Source organism: Micromesistius poutassou (genome assembly GCF_964030765.1).
Source record: "Micromesistius poutassou genome assembly, chromosome: 2".
Taxonomy (NCBI): Eukaryota; Metazoa; Chordata; class Actinopteri; order Gadiformes; family Gadidae; genus Micromesistius; species Micromesistius poutassou.
Genome location: NC_140272.1, coordinates 14306686 through 14322322, shown reverse-complemented (window position 1 = coordinate 14322322; position 15637 = coordinate 14306686). Strand labels below are relative to the sequence as shown.

The 15637-nt window shown below is 39.7% G+C and overlaps 3 protein-coding genes across 3 annotated transcripts in view; all 3 read left to right on the top strand.

The window, feature by feature from the left end:
* Nucleotides 1–458: 458 nt before the first annotated feature.
* Nucleotides 459–4079, top strand: bloc1s1 (biogenesis of lysosomal organelles complex-1, subunit 1). The gene is made up of 4 exons (XM_084463809.1): nucleotides 459–615; nucleotides 825–897; nucleotides 1243–1375; nucleotides 3343–4079. The coding sequence occupies exons 1-4, from the start codon at nucleotides 555–557 to the stop codon at nucleotides 3451–3453; spliced, it is 378 nt and encodes a 125-aa protein (XP_084319935.1). The 5' UTR covers nucleotides 459–554; the 3' UTR covers nucleotides 3454–4079.
* A 436-nt stretch (nucleotides 4080–4515) lies between these two features.
* Nucleotides 4516–8609, top strand: rdh5 (retinol dehydrogenase 5 (11-cis/9-cis)). Its single transcript, XM_084464016.1, has 6 exons — nucleotides 4516–4915; nucleotides 5802–5884; nucleotides 6011–6333; nucleotides 6514–6772; nucleotides 6871–7034; nucleotides 7463–8609. Exons 2-6 carry the CDS (start codon nucleotides 5853–5855, stop codon nucleotides 7681–7683), a joined length of 999 nt encoding a protein of 332 aa, XP_084320142.1. The 5' UTR covers nucleotides 4516–4915; nucleotides 5802–5852; the 3' UTR covers nucleotides 7684–8609.
* Nucleotides 8610–8945: 336 nt separating this feature from the next.
* The window catches only part of LOC311338187 (glutaminase kidney isoform, mitochondrial-like), an 11790-nt gene continuing 5098 nt past the window's right edge, over nucleotides 8946–15637 (top strand). Inside the window, exons 1-7 of the mRNA XM_084463429.1 lie at nucleotides 8946–9294; nucleotides 11497–11596; nucleotides 11875–11999; nucleotides 13549–13678; nucleotides 13916–13995; nucleotides 14143–14306; nucleotides 14448–14506. Of these exons, the coding sequence (XP_084319555.1) occupies nucleotides 9107–9294; nucleotides 11497–11596; nucleotides 11875–11999; nucleotides 13549–13678; nucleotides 13916–13995; nucleotides 14143–14306; nucleotides 14448–14506 (846 nt within the window). The 5' untranslated portion in view covers nucleotides 8946–9106. The remainder of the gene's footprint in view (nucleotides 9295–11496; nucleotides 11597–11874; nucleotides 12000–13548; nucleotides 13679–13915; nucleotides 13996–14142; nucleotides 14307–14447; nucleotides 14507–15637) is intronic.

The window sequence follows — 15637 nt, the reverse complement described above, 5'->3', positions numbered from 1 at the left end:
CGTGTATTAAATAATAGTCAATATTTTGCTATTTATAAATAGTTCAATGTCAACAAGTTGCACGGTAGGCAGGCTGAGAGTAAAACTATGATCTGATCTGCTCTGAATAACGTAACGTTATAAACATTTGATAGAGAACTGATAAAGAAAATAATAGGTAATATTGTGTATTTCCAGTTCTGCAGGGCATGTTGTGATAATGTTGCCATTTGTAACATTGCATATGAGGTGCCAAAAGGCACAACACAAACATATTATACTCAATGTGTCACTCTAGAGGGAATTCTATTCTTTTTTTATTATATTCGTCGATATATGAAATAAATTTAAAATAGATATATAACACGCTACGATATACCAGAGCCTCCATGGATGTAACACGGATGTATGGCTTTTAACTACCCCATGATAATGCACGTGATTGGCTGACGAGAAGGCTATCTGAAGTCTCGTGATAGCGGAACCATTGTTGTGCTACGGCTTTAGATACATGCCTGCCATATTAAAATAAATGTAAACACGAATATTGCATCATAATTGTCACCGCTAACACAATGCTTTCCCGTTTATTAAAGGAGCACCAGGCTAAGCAAAACGAGCGCAAAGAGCTCCAAGGTGAGTTTCAGAAAATCAAAATGGATAGCAATATTGCTAGCTTAAATGCTAAAAACACTTTGTGGGTCCACATCAGTTTAGCCTATCTACAACAAGATATAGGTGATTGACCGATTCTACAACAAGATATAGGTGATTGACCGATTGCATCGGTGATGAGCAATGTGGCAACGTCTGCAATTAAATGTATTGTCATTCATTTCGCACAGAGAGAAGAAGACGCGAAGCCATTGCTGCGGCTACCTGTCTGACAGAAGCTTTGGTGGACCACCTTAACGTTGGGTACGATGTGACTTGATATGTTCAGTCAGGTGTGGTACCTGACCTATTCACGTTCATTTGAATCTGCATTGCCGGTTAACTTCAAACAGTAATTGAGTTATGCTATTTTGAGTTTTTGTGTTGGATATATTATACGTTTCATCTCATATACAGCATTTTTTAAAGCATTACGTTACAGGTGACATACAATTTTCATCTAGTAAAGATGCTAGATGCTACTACATGGTACACAATGGAATTTAAGTGAAAGTCGACCATTATGTTATATCACCATATCATGATAATAAACCTTATGTAACAAGGGTTAACGTCACAGTGCACCACTGATGTGTGCCTTGTTTTTAGGGTAGCCCAGGCATACGTTAACCAGCGCAAGTTGGACCATGAGGTGAAGACTCTCCAGGTGCAAGCCAGTCAGTTTTCCAAGCAGACCGCCCAGTGGATCAGCATGGTGGAGGGCTTCAATCAAGCCCTAAAGGTATGTTGCTGTAGATTAGGATTGCAGAGTGTTGACAAGCTGTCATCAGCCACAAAATATATTGTCCTGGGCCCCGTTTCCCGATAACGATGGATCCACACTCGTACGATCATTCTTGCGATGGATCTTACGATGCATCGTAACTTTTTTTTGAGCATTTCCCGAAACTCCTCTTAACATGAACGTGCGTGCACTGCTCTTACGATGTCGTAGGCTTGTAGCTGTCCACTGACACGGTGCTGAAATGGGCTCGGTAGGAGGGGGAGACGCAGGAATGTTGTTGGATTAAACTATATTTTTTGGCAGCAAAAAAAGATCTCCCCATCAAGGCCAACAACAGAGTAGCCTACAAAAAGAATAGACTAATATGAATGCTACAAATATTAAAACACAATTGATTAGGTCTAGGCCGACATATGCTATATCAGTCCTAATCCTGAACGCACCGTGCATACATTTTTTCACAGCATTTCTCCCCTGAAATAATTCCATATTACAAAAATAAAAAATAGCATGTGTCTGTGTGACACAGACACTAAATGTGCTGATTTCTGAAGCATGCTTTGCGCCGCAAAGAGGGCAGACTTTCTCTGATTCTGCATAAGGTTTCATTCATTCATTCAGTGATTGGTGCGCCGCGCACTCTCTAGAATCTTTGGTGTCAACATTAAAAATGCAACGTTCCATTCATTCATTATCATTCAAACGCAGAGGCATTGACACGGCTATTGCTGTTGCTGGTCTAGATCGATTCCTGCCCATATTGTTGGGCAGGGGTATGATGGTGCGGGCAATGTAAGTGGGAAAGGCACGCATCGCAGCACAGTTTCCCGCAGCAGTCTACGTTTACTGTAGAAACCACGCTCTCAACTTGGCGATTGTGCACTCCACTAAGGTCAGGGATGTTTGTAACTGTCTAGACACGGTCCAATAAATAGTGAACTTCATCACAGCCTCACTGACGCGCCTACAGTGCTTTATGGCAAACAATCGCAACAAAAAACACCTGCAGAAATTCTCCGTCACCCGCTGGTCTCAGCATGATTCATGTAGCCTACAGTATGTCTTCTGTCATTGATCAATATGATGACATTTTAACCACAATGGTTGAATTAAAATCAGAGGGAGACAGCAAGTGCAGCTCGCAAGCGACCTCCCACACGAGCAATGGAATCATTTGATTTTATTATATGCCTTGTGATAGGGTTGCCTTGTGACGTGGCGTTTGATCGGTACATTTCGACTGCGCATGTATTTTTGGAATTTTAAATTGCTGCAATAAGTTATATTTTTGTTGACTTCTAACATGTCTACGTCAACATAGACTTCTAACATGTCTATGTCAACATATATACCGTGTCGGCGGTAACCACTGTTTTTGGGGTATTGTGAAATAGCGCCAGCTGGACATTCAGTGGTATTGGATGTGTTTTAATAAAACACATCCAATACCACGGAATGTCCAGCTTGTGACTCCACTAAGGCTAAATAATGTATAGGTATAGGTAACGATGCTCTTAGCGCTCTACGAGTACCCCTGGAGCCGTTGTTAGCTACAAGGGTTTTAACAACGTTGTTACGCTACGATGCTTTCGGGGAAACGGTCTGAAAACTCTGCGATGATCGTACAATCAACTTTACGACGCACTTAGGCTAACGATGCTTTCGGGAAATGGGGCCCTGTAGAGAAAGTTGTGTATAAACTTTTTTCATGTAAAGTAACACATATTTGTCTGGCATGCAGCTTACAGCTGCATCTTTAAATCGACTCATTGCTATCCCTTGTGGTCAATATAGTAATCAAAACTTCACCTGATCACCTTTATTGCTTTTGATTAAACCCACCCTATGAGCTGGCACCATGCATCCATATGTAGCATGTCAACGTACAGTTGAAATCCATCAGTCTTTTAGACCACAGAGAGTTGTTGCCAAATGCAAATCAAAAACACTCCGTTCTTTGTTAGGAAATTGGAGATGTGGAAAACTGGGCTCGGAGCATTGAGATGGACATGAGGACAATAGCAACTGCATTGGAGTATGTCCACAAGGGTCAGCTTCAGTCTGCCTCATCCTAAGCATGAGGAGGATGGATGTTTCATGAACTGCCAGCTTCAAAGCTGAAACCCCAGCTGCTCTGCAACAAGAGGCATATCAGAAATATGGAGATCAGGAGACCAGCCCTCGTTTTAACACAGATGACTTCAAGACGCCTGATGCTCCTGGTTTGAATTGTACTGAATACTGTGGTGTTCAAGGAATTACCGAAGAAATGTATTTATTATATATGCAAGGCTGCAATGTTTATTTTCAATATATTTACTGATTGGTACTAACTCCCTTGTTCCTTTAACTGCTGATCAATATCTTGAGCAACAACACAGCTGTATTCAGTTTGTCTGCATTACCTGTGATTATCTAGGCAAATGCACAAGTTGATGTTCACGTAAAACAGAGAGCAACTGTCAACTGTGACCGAGAAAAGGGTGAACTGTGTGAAATTGGATTTATTGACATGTAATAGCTTTAAGAGGCCATACACAAGATTACCTCTGTGTTCTTTACCATGGTAGCGTTATCACTACTTGCCCTGAGGTAGGCTTTTACGCTTTTAAACCCTCTGTCCTGTCTTCTTTTTTTCTTTAGCCAATGTTTGTTCAAAATATTCCACATCTAGCTGTAACATCTTAATAAACACACACTGAAAAAGTTTATTGTTCTATGTGTTGCTATTTAAACATGGTGAAGCTTGATTAATCCATCAGTGGAATGCATGAGGTTGAGGAGGAAAGTAATGCCACACCGAGCATGTGGCAACCATAATTTATTTGTTCTCTATTTCTGCATGTTGCATGTCAAGAAGTCAGTCAGTAGATACCATGCTTGTAAATGGTTCTAATAATGGTCCCTTTCTGCTGCAGATAAATATATGCTTATCTGACTATATAAAGGGGGATTTTATTAATATAACAATTAACTTCAACTTTGACAACACATGACTTGTTATGCTATCTCCATTGACATAGAAACCCCAAAATTGGCAGCATAACCAATAGCACTACCAATAGCACTACCAATCTGCACTTTCTTACAGGTCACATGTTCATTGGACTTTGACATTGATTATGCTCCACCAGATTATAGGAACGAATGTTAAGGACGCCAACCTTCACATCTGGTGCAATACATGTTTCCTGAGGTTTATTAGATCAGTAATTACGAAACCAGCTGCTTGAAATATTTTTTTTGCAAAAGATCCCAAAATAACTTGGTGAATACAGAATGTTGAGTACATTGTAATCTATGATTACTTTTTCCACTAAGAAGGCATACACATATTTGAACACACACGGTCACAAACAAACCAAATGCTTACGGATTGGGGATTACGAGTCGCAGGCTTTCAGGCTTGTCTTGGGGGATAAACCTTGTGTGGATAAAACCTTTACCCGGACCAACTTTCCCTTGGATCAGACAGCAGTCCCAGAGGGAACGTGAAGCCCAAGGGAAGCCTGTAGACCTGTAGAGACCGTGGAAAAGGTAAGGCATTTCATTAAGTTTGTTAGATATTCCAAGAACATAGAAGTTGAAAACATGTTTCTAAAGGTATTTACATAGAAGAGCCATACAGGACTTTGGTCAGCAGTACTGAGGTGTACAAGCAGAGGTCTCTCTTTTTACTTTAATTTACCAGCAAACTGAAACCCAACAACCTGCACCAAAGAGAATAAGCAACAATTAGATATAATATAAAGCATTTACAAGTAAATATTTGTACTCTTAGATCCAATGTTATATATATATATATATATATATATATATATATATATATATATATATATATATATATATATATATCTTTATATATGTGTATATTTGTTTTTGGTTGAAGTTGAATAATAATAATAATGAATAATAAACATGTTATTCTTTGATTGAATATTATTTATTTAGAAGATGACATTGTTGTGCCTATACCTTACAAATTATGATGTATGCAATCATAATTTAACCATATACTGTATATGTAGATGGAAGAAAGGTTATCTAAACATCTTGTGCTACTCACACTAATTAGCCAAATAGAATCCTAATAAGCTGGTTCTGAGTAGTCAGAAGCTTATGTGGTATTAAAAGTATGAAGCAATACAAAAGGTCTCACTCTGGTGGGAGTGCTGTTATTTCACCATGCTTCTCTTTGTTCCATAAGAGCATTATACAAAAATTTCTCATGTGTTATGAACGTTGTTGGGTTATAAATTAGGCAATCAGTCATTAAAGAAACAAAGTCTGCCAACAAATCTATAGTGCTTTATATAAGGAGAGGAGAGGTGTGTACAAGTTTTCTAGTCATCATAACTATGTTAATGCTATTCCAAAACTGATATTATACCTACTAATATATTGTTTTCAATTATCTTCACAGCGACCAACATCTTCTTCAGGTCATCCCAAAATAATATATTTTCATGCAAAAATGATTACAGAGTGTCTCTATGACCTTCTAGGGTAAGATTATTCTATAAGTGCTGTGAATAAATGGTTTAACGATGTCAAGATGCAAATTATTCTTTATAATTGCAATAGCTATCAAGGTCAGTTTAAGCACAATTTTTAAACAGTACCTTTCATCAGGGAGAATGCACTGCTGTACGTCTCGGCCACCTTTGTGGTGCTGTGGATCGTGGGCTGGCTCTACCGAGACAGCTTGGAGATTGAAAACGTCACTGAAAAGTATGTCTTTGTGACGGGCTGCGACTCTGGGTTTGGGAACCTACTGTGCCGCAAGCTAGACGGTAAGGGTTTCCGCGTGCTGGCGGCCTGTCTGACGGAGAAGGGTGCCGATGACCTGAAGAGGGTGTCAGGACCCCACCTTAAAACGGTCCTACTGAATGTGACCTGTCTGGACAGCATTCAGAAAGCAATGGAGTGGACCAAAAAGGAGGTCGGCGATAAGGGTGAAATATGATTTGTGAATAGTTTATTTGTAATTAAAAATAATAATACAACATAAATAAATATAATATTTTTTAGATACGGTTAGGCTATTATGTTTCTTTATGATTTGTGTTGGCTTTTATGGTGATCATTGTTTTGAAGGCTGCTTGCAATATCTCATTTTTTCAATCTTATTCCAGGTCTATGGGGTATTGTGAACAATGCAGGGTACTCTCTACCAATGGGCCCCACAGAGTGGATGAAAGTAGAGGACTTCCACAAAACGCTGAACGTCAATTTGAACGGAGTGATAGCCATGACCGTGGCGTTCCTGCCACTCGTCAAGCGGGCCCGTGGCAGGGTCGTGAACATAGCGTCGGTCCTGGGTCGGGTCGCTGCCAATGGCGGTGGATACTGCATCTCCAAGTTTGCCGTGGAGGCCTTCTCCGACTGCCTCAGGTAGGCCCTCCATCATAAAAGGCAGCGTGACGCCATAAATTGTGTGTATACTGCACCACTCTCTTCTTCATTATCTTCTCTGTTCTTCTGTCTGTTAGGAGGGATATACACTACTTTGGAATCAAAGTTTGCATCATCGAGCCGGGGTTCTTCAAGACAGCCGTGACCAGCCTTGATCCCATAGAGAAAGAGCTGCATCGTCTGTGGGACCAGCTCAGCCCTGAGGTGCAGGCCAGCTATGGAGACAAGTACCTTGATAAGTGTAAGGGGACAACCGCCAAGGAGGATGATGATGCTGCACTGTTAATGGATGACTGAAGAAGAATGGCAGATTAAAGGCATTCAAATCAGGACAATTTGTACTGATTCAAGTACTATCTGTCTTATCTTGATTAGTGATTAAGCTTGACAAGAACTTACAAACTAGATTGCATTTGTGAGCTCACTGCCATCTTAAGGGTAAATCCAAACAACTGTGATACACTGTATAAAAGGTAGTTGTAAAATAGATTATGAATATAATAGTATAATAAATTAGTCTGGATTTTGCGGCTTTCATAAGTCAAACCAAATGAATAGCTTTAATTGCCACTGTCTTTATTTAAGTAAATATTTTGTACCAGAGATACATATTTAACAGATTAGAAAGATGGAGAAGAATAACTTTTCATGTTGAATTCTTATTTCTAGATATCAACATCCAGCGTTTGATTATGAATGGCATCTGCGACACGGACCTAGTCAAAGTGACCAACTGCATGGAACATTCCCTGACAGCTGCCTATCCCCGAACCCGATACAGCGCCGGCTGGGATGCCAAGCTCCTCTGGATTCCACTGTCCTATATGCCTGCCTGTGTGGTGGACATTGGGCTGAAGTTGGTTATGCCACGGCCTTCAAAGAGTGTGTAAGAAAAGAGATAGGAAATAGGACAATAGTTTCAGCCTCTGCCTGCTTATTTTGATACACACCATTTCTGCCTGCAATACAACCAACAACCAAGCTACCAAGGGACATTGCAGATCTACCCATGAAAAACACAAACACATGACATATAGTACATTTAGGGATCTCTTGTGAATCTTGAAAAAAATCTAATAGTTTAGATAGTGTATATTTTAATTGATGCATTGTTTGTTTACAATACTCGTGCCTTGTTGCCAGTGTTATTTATGGTCCTTAAATGTAAGGAATTTTCTTCACTAGGAGTGATTGTCATAATTTGTGCTCTTGTTTAACATGTGTAACATCAATAAAATGAATGATGCTAGTGAACACTGCAAAAAAACTGAAATGTTACCCAAAAACCATGTTTAGTATAGAACTAATAGCCTGTTGGAATTGTACATGTTGAACTAATCCTTTGATCACATGCCAAACAAAATAACCAATAATAAGGGATGGACTAGACAGTATTAACAAAGTATTTCTTACATTATGGATTATTGATTAGAGTATAGTCGACATTAGGCCAATTGTAGGCAGTATAACTATGTTTAGGTGGTCTACGGTGATTTGGGAAGGTGACATCAGGTGATATCATTATTGTGCCGACTCATTTAATGGACATTTCACAAGGTGGTGCTATTGAGTCACACATCATGGTGGACTATGTCATACACTTATTTGCAACGCAAGCAAGAAAATGACTCACTACAATTGAAACATGTATTCCTTTAATCATAATTATCATATTTGTATTAAGGCCATGATAGTGGATAGGGTGTTGGGGTGTTGGCTAGTTGTAAGTCAACCATCCGTGATCTATGCATGCCATGGGCATACTATGAATAGTTTGTTTCTTAAAATTAACCTTTTCATAATAAAAACGGTATGTCTAATACATCGACTTTTTTATTCTAATTACTAGAATCAGCCTACCTAGTTTAAAATATTTTTGTTGCACATATCAACCAGATGATCTGTGGTTTTATTTAGAGAAAGGCCTATTCCAGATAGATAACTATCGTCTATCGATCCAAAGGGAAGACCTGATTCAGTGATTCAATTACACATCAACATATCGATTGCAACAATAAGCTATTCTTTGTGATGGACTTTTGTTTATCGGCCATACATAACTTGTCTTCTGATTGGGCACTGCATTCTGTCATTCCGGCAACACATGGCGACGTCCAATTCCTGGACAGCTGCCAACCTTTTAAAGACCTCGGACAAATTACCTTTTGTTTTCCAAGTCAGTTGCACGCCGTTTAGCTTGTATGTGACTTTCCCACAAAGCCGGAGAGGGGCCCGACATAAGTGAGGTATCAGATAGTCCACCGAGGTGTCAGCTTACTCTGTTGTAGAGCTATAGTCAAGTCTAGTTCAACCATGCACTCGTTGAAAGAGATACGCATGTCAAGTAAAGTGGTGGAGTTCTTTGTCAAAGATTTAAAGAAGCGTGTTTTGAGGGACGCAGTAGCGGGTCTCCACACCGTTGTTCTCCCCGCACAATGTCGAAGCACAAAGGCGTCACACTTGTACCAGCGAAGCTCTTCTTACACGGACCATGTGAATATGTAAGTTGTCAAGACTTGAAAGTTTTCCTCATTGATACACATAACGTGTTGGCTAAAGAAGCCCTGTTAAAAAAATGTGGAACACGCTTTTCTTTTGTATTGTGTTAACTTGTCTCTTGCGATTTAATGCAATTTCCACAAAGTTATATATTGTATCCGAGTGCAACATGAAACATTTAAATGAGGACATGTAGGGCATACCCTACATGTATGGTCCTCCCAATGCCCATTGATTTAAATATGAATAATAGAAACCTTAAACAACCTTACCCTACCACTGAGAATATATATATATATATATATATATATATATATATATATATATATATATATATAATGTATTTAAGGGTTTCCAGTGACGGAAAGTGACTTCCAACTTCCGTCACTTCCAGAAGGCTTCTCTGAGGGCTCTGGGTCTATTGGATAGGCCCAGGCCATCTGCTGAAATGTTTCATTCTTGTCATGTCTGTGCAGGCTGTACTCATTTAGGCATTTTTGGTTTCTAGAGAGTTTATAGCTGAGTTGTGTCATTGTTGACTCTGACTCATGTTCTGCAGGTTCTGCATTAGGAAAGGCCCGTTATCATTAAATGCCAGTACAGAAGGCTGTTGATCATGATGGGGACATTTTTATTGAAAGCTGGAGTTGGTAGGCCTAATTATGCTCAGGCAATCCCTCCACTCTTGTGGTATTGCTGATTTGTTTTCTTAGGAGGAATGCTTAAATAACTATGAAACAGTTAAGCAACTGGTGGTGTGGCAATCATCTACATTGTTTGGGCTTATCACTGAAGATATCCAGCCAGCTTCACCACAGATGCTACCCTTGTTTGATACTGGTGTGTGTGTGTGTGTGTGTGTGTGTGTGTGTGTGTGTGTGTGTGTGTGTGTGTGTGTGTGTGTGTGTGTGTGTGTGTGTGTGTGTGTGTGGTGCTTGTCCTCACATCACCATTGCTGCCACTGCAGGTAAATCCTGGCTGATTATTGTTTCTGGGTGTGGGGACACCGGTTTAACCGTTGAGGAACTGCAAGTTGATGTGTGTCATTTAACTGTGCAGCTAGACTAGAGAATACTACACCACTGGAGCAGCTGTAGAATGTGGAGTAAAGAATAAATCATCCTGCTTAATTTTTGTCTGAATGAAGCTTTCAGGGCCATGCACAAGAGTAACAGAGAACCAGACGCCTAGATTCCAAGTTCTAGCAGGACTTGTTTAGTGAATAACATGTTTACACACATTGCAACTTTGCAAATTAAGATGATTAGGATCTTCCCGAACCTTGATGATAAAAAAAAACATTTACTGCCACCCCACAGACATTTCATACAAACCCGTCCTGTGGCTTTAAACTTTGTGTTAACACTCATCACACACATTAACAAATTAAAGCTGTGAGCAGCATTTAACGGTGCCAAGCATAAGCCGACCAATAAACCAACCTAACCCTAACCCTAACCATGGCTGATAGACCATTAAAACCCTGACGCAGACCATGAAGACCCTGACAGACCTGACAGACTAACCCTAACCTAACCCTTAGTCAGACTTGACAGACTAACCCTAAGACAGACCTGACAGACTAACCCTAACCCTAACCATTAAGTGTGATGATGATTGGGTTAAGTTAACCCTGCCTTTTGGTGTTAACTAAAATTTTGACGATTTTTGACGATCTTTAGCCTCTGGTGGCCATGTTGTTTTGCCAATCGACTTAATTTCACTTGAGCAGTTGGAACTTTGGGCCCCAACGGCCACTAAGTCGGTCCCGCTCAAATCAAACATTGCGATCCTTAGGGAGTTTACTGTTTTTAACTAGATTCAAAATGGCGGCAAATCTGGAAACCGGAAGTCATAGGTTCTTGAGGCATATTTGTTCAGCATGAGGATATGCATGTGTGAACAACATGTGTTTCATGAGTGTAGGTCAAACCGGTTACGAGATATGCTTGTGCAAAGTTTGCATTTTTGGACAGTTGGTATAGGGCCACCTTTGGGCCAATCAGTGTAATATTTGCTGTCTGTTAATCTTGGGTCAACCTCTACAGGTCTAGTAAGTTTCATAAAAAGCGTGCGAGCGGTTTAGGCTGTGTAAGTCAAACGTGTCGGAATAATAATAATAATAAAAACACTAACTATTACAATAGGTTGCCTCACACTTTGTGCTTGGCACCTAATTACAATGTTATCACTATGTTCAACAGGTGCATACGCAAAAAATCCCTTTACTCCCGAGTGGAAGACATGCTGTTCTACACCATTACAGACGGGCGGGAGAAGGTGCCCATCTCCTATTTCACCTCAGTAAGTATTCAGTCTGCAGAGATGGCCAAAACCTTTAAAATAACCAATTGTTTTTATTACCACCCCCTGCTCTGAGAGAAATCAATTATTGAAATGAGCATGGAGCGTAAACATTGCAGAGATTTCTGAACCTGAGCATTACTTCCACTGGTGGAGTAATGCTTAACTAGGATCTCTACAGAGCTCCAACAATAACTGCTTCAAGATGCTGATTTTGTAGAGATGAGATGATTTTGATTTCATTAAATTTGAGTTGTTGAATTTAACACTGAATTCAGGCCCTTAGGAAAACTGGTCTGCACCCATCTGACCCTCGACTGAAGTGCAGCATGGAGAAGCTTGAAAATGCAGAGCAGGATTCGGTTGGGGGGGAAGTGATGATGGACCGAGACCTGTTCCACAAGTGAGAGAGTGGGGCATGTCGATTGGTTAGTTATGGTTATGGTCAAATAGTTATTTTTTAACTATGCTCTGAACAACCCTAACCTACAGAAGTTTAAACTTTAAAGTTGAATAACTGAATGACAAGGAATATTTTAAGTGTGGCACAACAGAGTACTGTATATCATCCACTATTTAAGAGATTCATCTTTATTACAAATACAGAAGGTAAATTGATTTGATTGGCCATCTGCCACACAAAGCTATAAAGATCATTCAACTAAATAATCAATTTCTCATCATATATCTCAATTAAAAAGATCATGATACAGGACATGCTGCCCTAACTACTGATTGTCAGTTCGCAGGCCAGGAACTTCCTCTCTCCTGTTTCTAAATATAAAGGTAATTTAAACAGACGTTCCCATATTGGCCACAATATTGTGGCTTAATAATATTAAATATTCAATCTGGGGATAGAGAGTATGTTTGAACCAGGTCTATTGTTTTGCTGATTGTGGGTAAAAAGTAGCCCTTGAATCAAAGCTCATACTGTGGCTGTGAAACCTGACCGCTATCCCCACTGATCCTCACTCTAATACTTGTTTAACTCCACTAGCAGCGATGACAAGACTGCTATTTTTAGAAGGGGCTCCTAATATTCCATGACTATCCCTATCAGTGTTCTTCAGCCCCCCATCCACTCTATTACTCTCTCTCTTGCCCTACGCAAACACACACACACACACACACATGCACGCACGCACACACACACGCCCATCCCTACCCCACACACAAATACACACACACAGGGCTGTTGGTTTCTGGTGCCTGTGAGGGCCTCTCTTTCCCTGGGTCAGATTGATTTCCAGCAGGTGCTGTCACTCACATTTCCCTATTGAGAAGGTGCTCTGTTCCCAACCTCTGACCTCTGCCCTACTTTGTGTGGACACACTTGGACAAAGTCAGGAAATGGAATGCTAGAAGGAAATTCTAATTATATGGTTTTTGAAGTGTCTTGTCACTAGCTATAAAAGCGTCCAGCCGAGTTGTCTACATGGCTGCGTGTACAGGTTTGATAATGTTGTTATTGAAGCGCAAGTTCTGACATTATTTAATATGGAGTATTTTTTTTTCTACTTTATTACATTTCATGGCTGCCCACTAGGAGTCATGATTTATTGATGCCATTTGAAATATAACAACATTGAAAAATGACCTTAAATTTGTATCCTCATTTTCTCGTTTTGGTGCCTCATATCCCGGCTCTAGGCCATGACAAAGAGTGGACAGGGGAAAAGACAGCCTATCAGGGCTTCTGCTGCCACTCCCAACCTTGCACTGCAACATAGAGACAGACAAGACAGAACAGCACTTCTGCAACATAGAAATAGAGATGAATGAAACACTAGCAGAGATCAATGACGAACATGATATACTGGTAGCTGGGCTGTGATACTTGATACCAATTTACCACAGTCTTTTGTGTATTTAGGTAGGCCTATAATCTTTTCATAATCGTAATCATAACCTTTGTATAACTGTTTAAATGTGTTATTGTTTCATTTCAGATGTGTTGAAGGAAACCTCCTCCTTTTGATCCAAGCCTTCAGGAAAAAATTCATCATTCCGGAATTTGATGCATTTGCAAAAAAGATCAATGAAATCTACAAAACTGTGGAGAAGCAAAGAGATGGGCTGGTAAAACATATTTTAAATGGCTTTTTGTAAGTAATTTAAATAATTGGTTGCATATTCCACATAGATTATGTGTAATGTTTTTTCATCAATGAAGATTTTGTCAATCCTTATATACTATCTATACTATATATAACTATATCTCAATATCATAAAAATCTTCTGATAGAGAAGGGGAACCTTAAAACCCATAACATTACACCCGTAATCACTGGTTTTTATTGTGTCTCCTGGTCCCAGGTAGCGGACTACATCCCCCACCTAGCAAAGTTCAGCCCAGACCTGTGGGGAGTGTCTTTGTGTACAGTGGATGGTCAGAGGTAAGGAAAAACACTCAATACTTACCCATTAGTGTGTAAAGACATTTTCCATTCTACAAATCGCATATTGACATACATAGATCTAAACATTATTTGCATTGTTCCTGCTTTGTATGTTAATTAAAAGGACTTGTTGTTCTCGTTCAGACACTCTGTTGGAGACACCAAGCTGCCATTTTGTTTGCAGTCATGCGTGAAGCCTTTGGAGTACGCCATTGCGGTGCATGAGGCGGGAACAGAGAAGGTGCACCGCTATGTGGGGATGGAGCCCAGCGGACTGAAGTTCAATCAGCTGTCACTCGATGACGAAGGTCAGGGTCAATTTAGGGAGGTTTTGCTCTGCAATATTTACCAATTGATCTAATTCAAACAAAATAAATTGCACAATTAAAGTTGGTGTTCCAAGTTTTTTCAAATTTAAAGTGGACGTGTACCTGTATTATTTCTCCCAGACAAACCACACAACCCTATGGTCAATTCAGGAGCTATCCTGATCAGCTCTCTTATCAAGGTAAACACCGTTATACACTCTTTACACAAGACTTTTAATCATTAGTGAAACAAAAGTAGTATAGACACATACTACCGGTGCCATTAGTAGTAGATGAAAATAATGTGCTAACTAGATCTCCATTTTAATTAAGAAAATAATAAGAAATAGTTATTATATCGATTTTTTTTTTTTTTTTTTTTTTTTTATAATGATCTTTACCAATCATTTTACGAGCAGGTGGTTTAAGTTAAGCTAGAGTGCCTCACACACAATACAAAGTACCTCACCAGAGATGGCAAAACCTGTAAATAATAGAACAGGGATTCCTGTAATATTATGTATTTACAGGTCAATTGAGTGCATTTGAACCAGATGTAGTCTCACAAATCAGACCAGCTCAAATGTGGGTGACGGGGAGTTTCACTTTCTTTCCCTTCATTGGCTTACTTCATTCAACACAGCCAGCAGCACTAGTAAACTTTTACTGGTGGGAAGACAAGCTTAAACTCCAATGCTCTTTGGTGAAAAGTATTGGTACAAGTTTAATTATAATCCCCTTCTTAGTAGAATATCTCTGTAAATATTCAGGAAGCAACGGGTAACACCGCCGCTTCCCAGCCCGGTGCTGTGCCAACTCCCTGCAAAACTTATGCTATAACATAGAGCCTAACCCACTCATAGTGCGTAAACATATTGTGTAAACATAACCCACTCCTGCTACAACCCAATAACAATGTATCTTAATTAAACATGAATAAATAAAGAGGGTAGTCATAATATATCCTGAGGGGGAACGTGGTTATTGCAGCTGCAGTGGTGCAGTTCATATACACCGCACTGAATCACCTCTTTTGGTGAGTTATGTTGTATAAGAAATTTTGATTTAAGACCGGCCTCTGCTTTCTTCTGACCAATCAGGGCATCTCTGGGGAATCCATATTGCCTGTCAATCACCTGTGCATACACAGCATTATTATCGGTCCACTGTAGATGCATGAATGCAACTGTTCTCAATGCCAGAGACATAGAAAGGGAGGGAGCATTTTTTGGATGGTTTATTTTCTAATATTATATTTTATACATATTATATAAGCAGTTTTGGAGATTGTTCAACCCTCAGTTCCCATATTTCGTTGTGTCTGTGAGTCT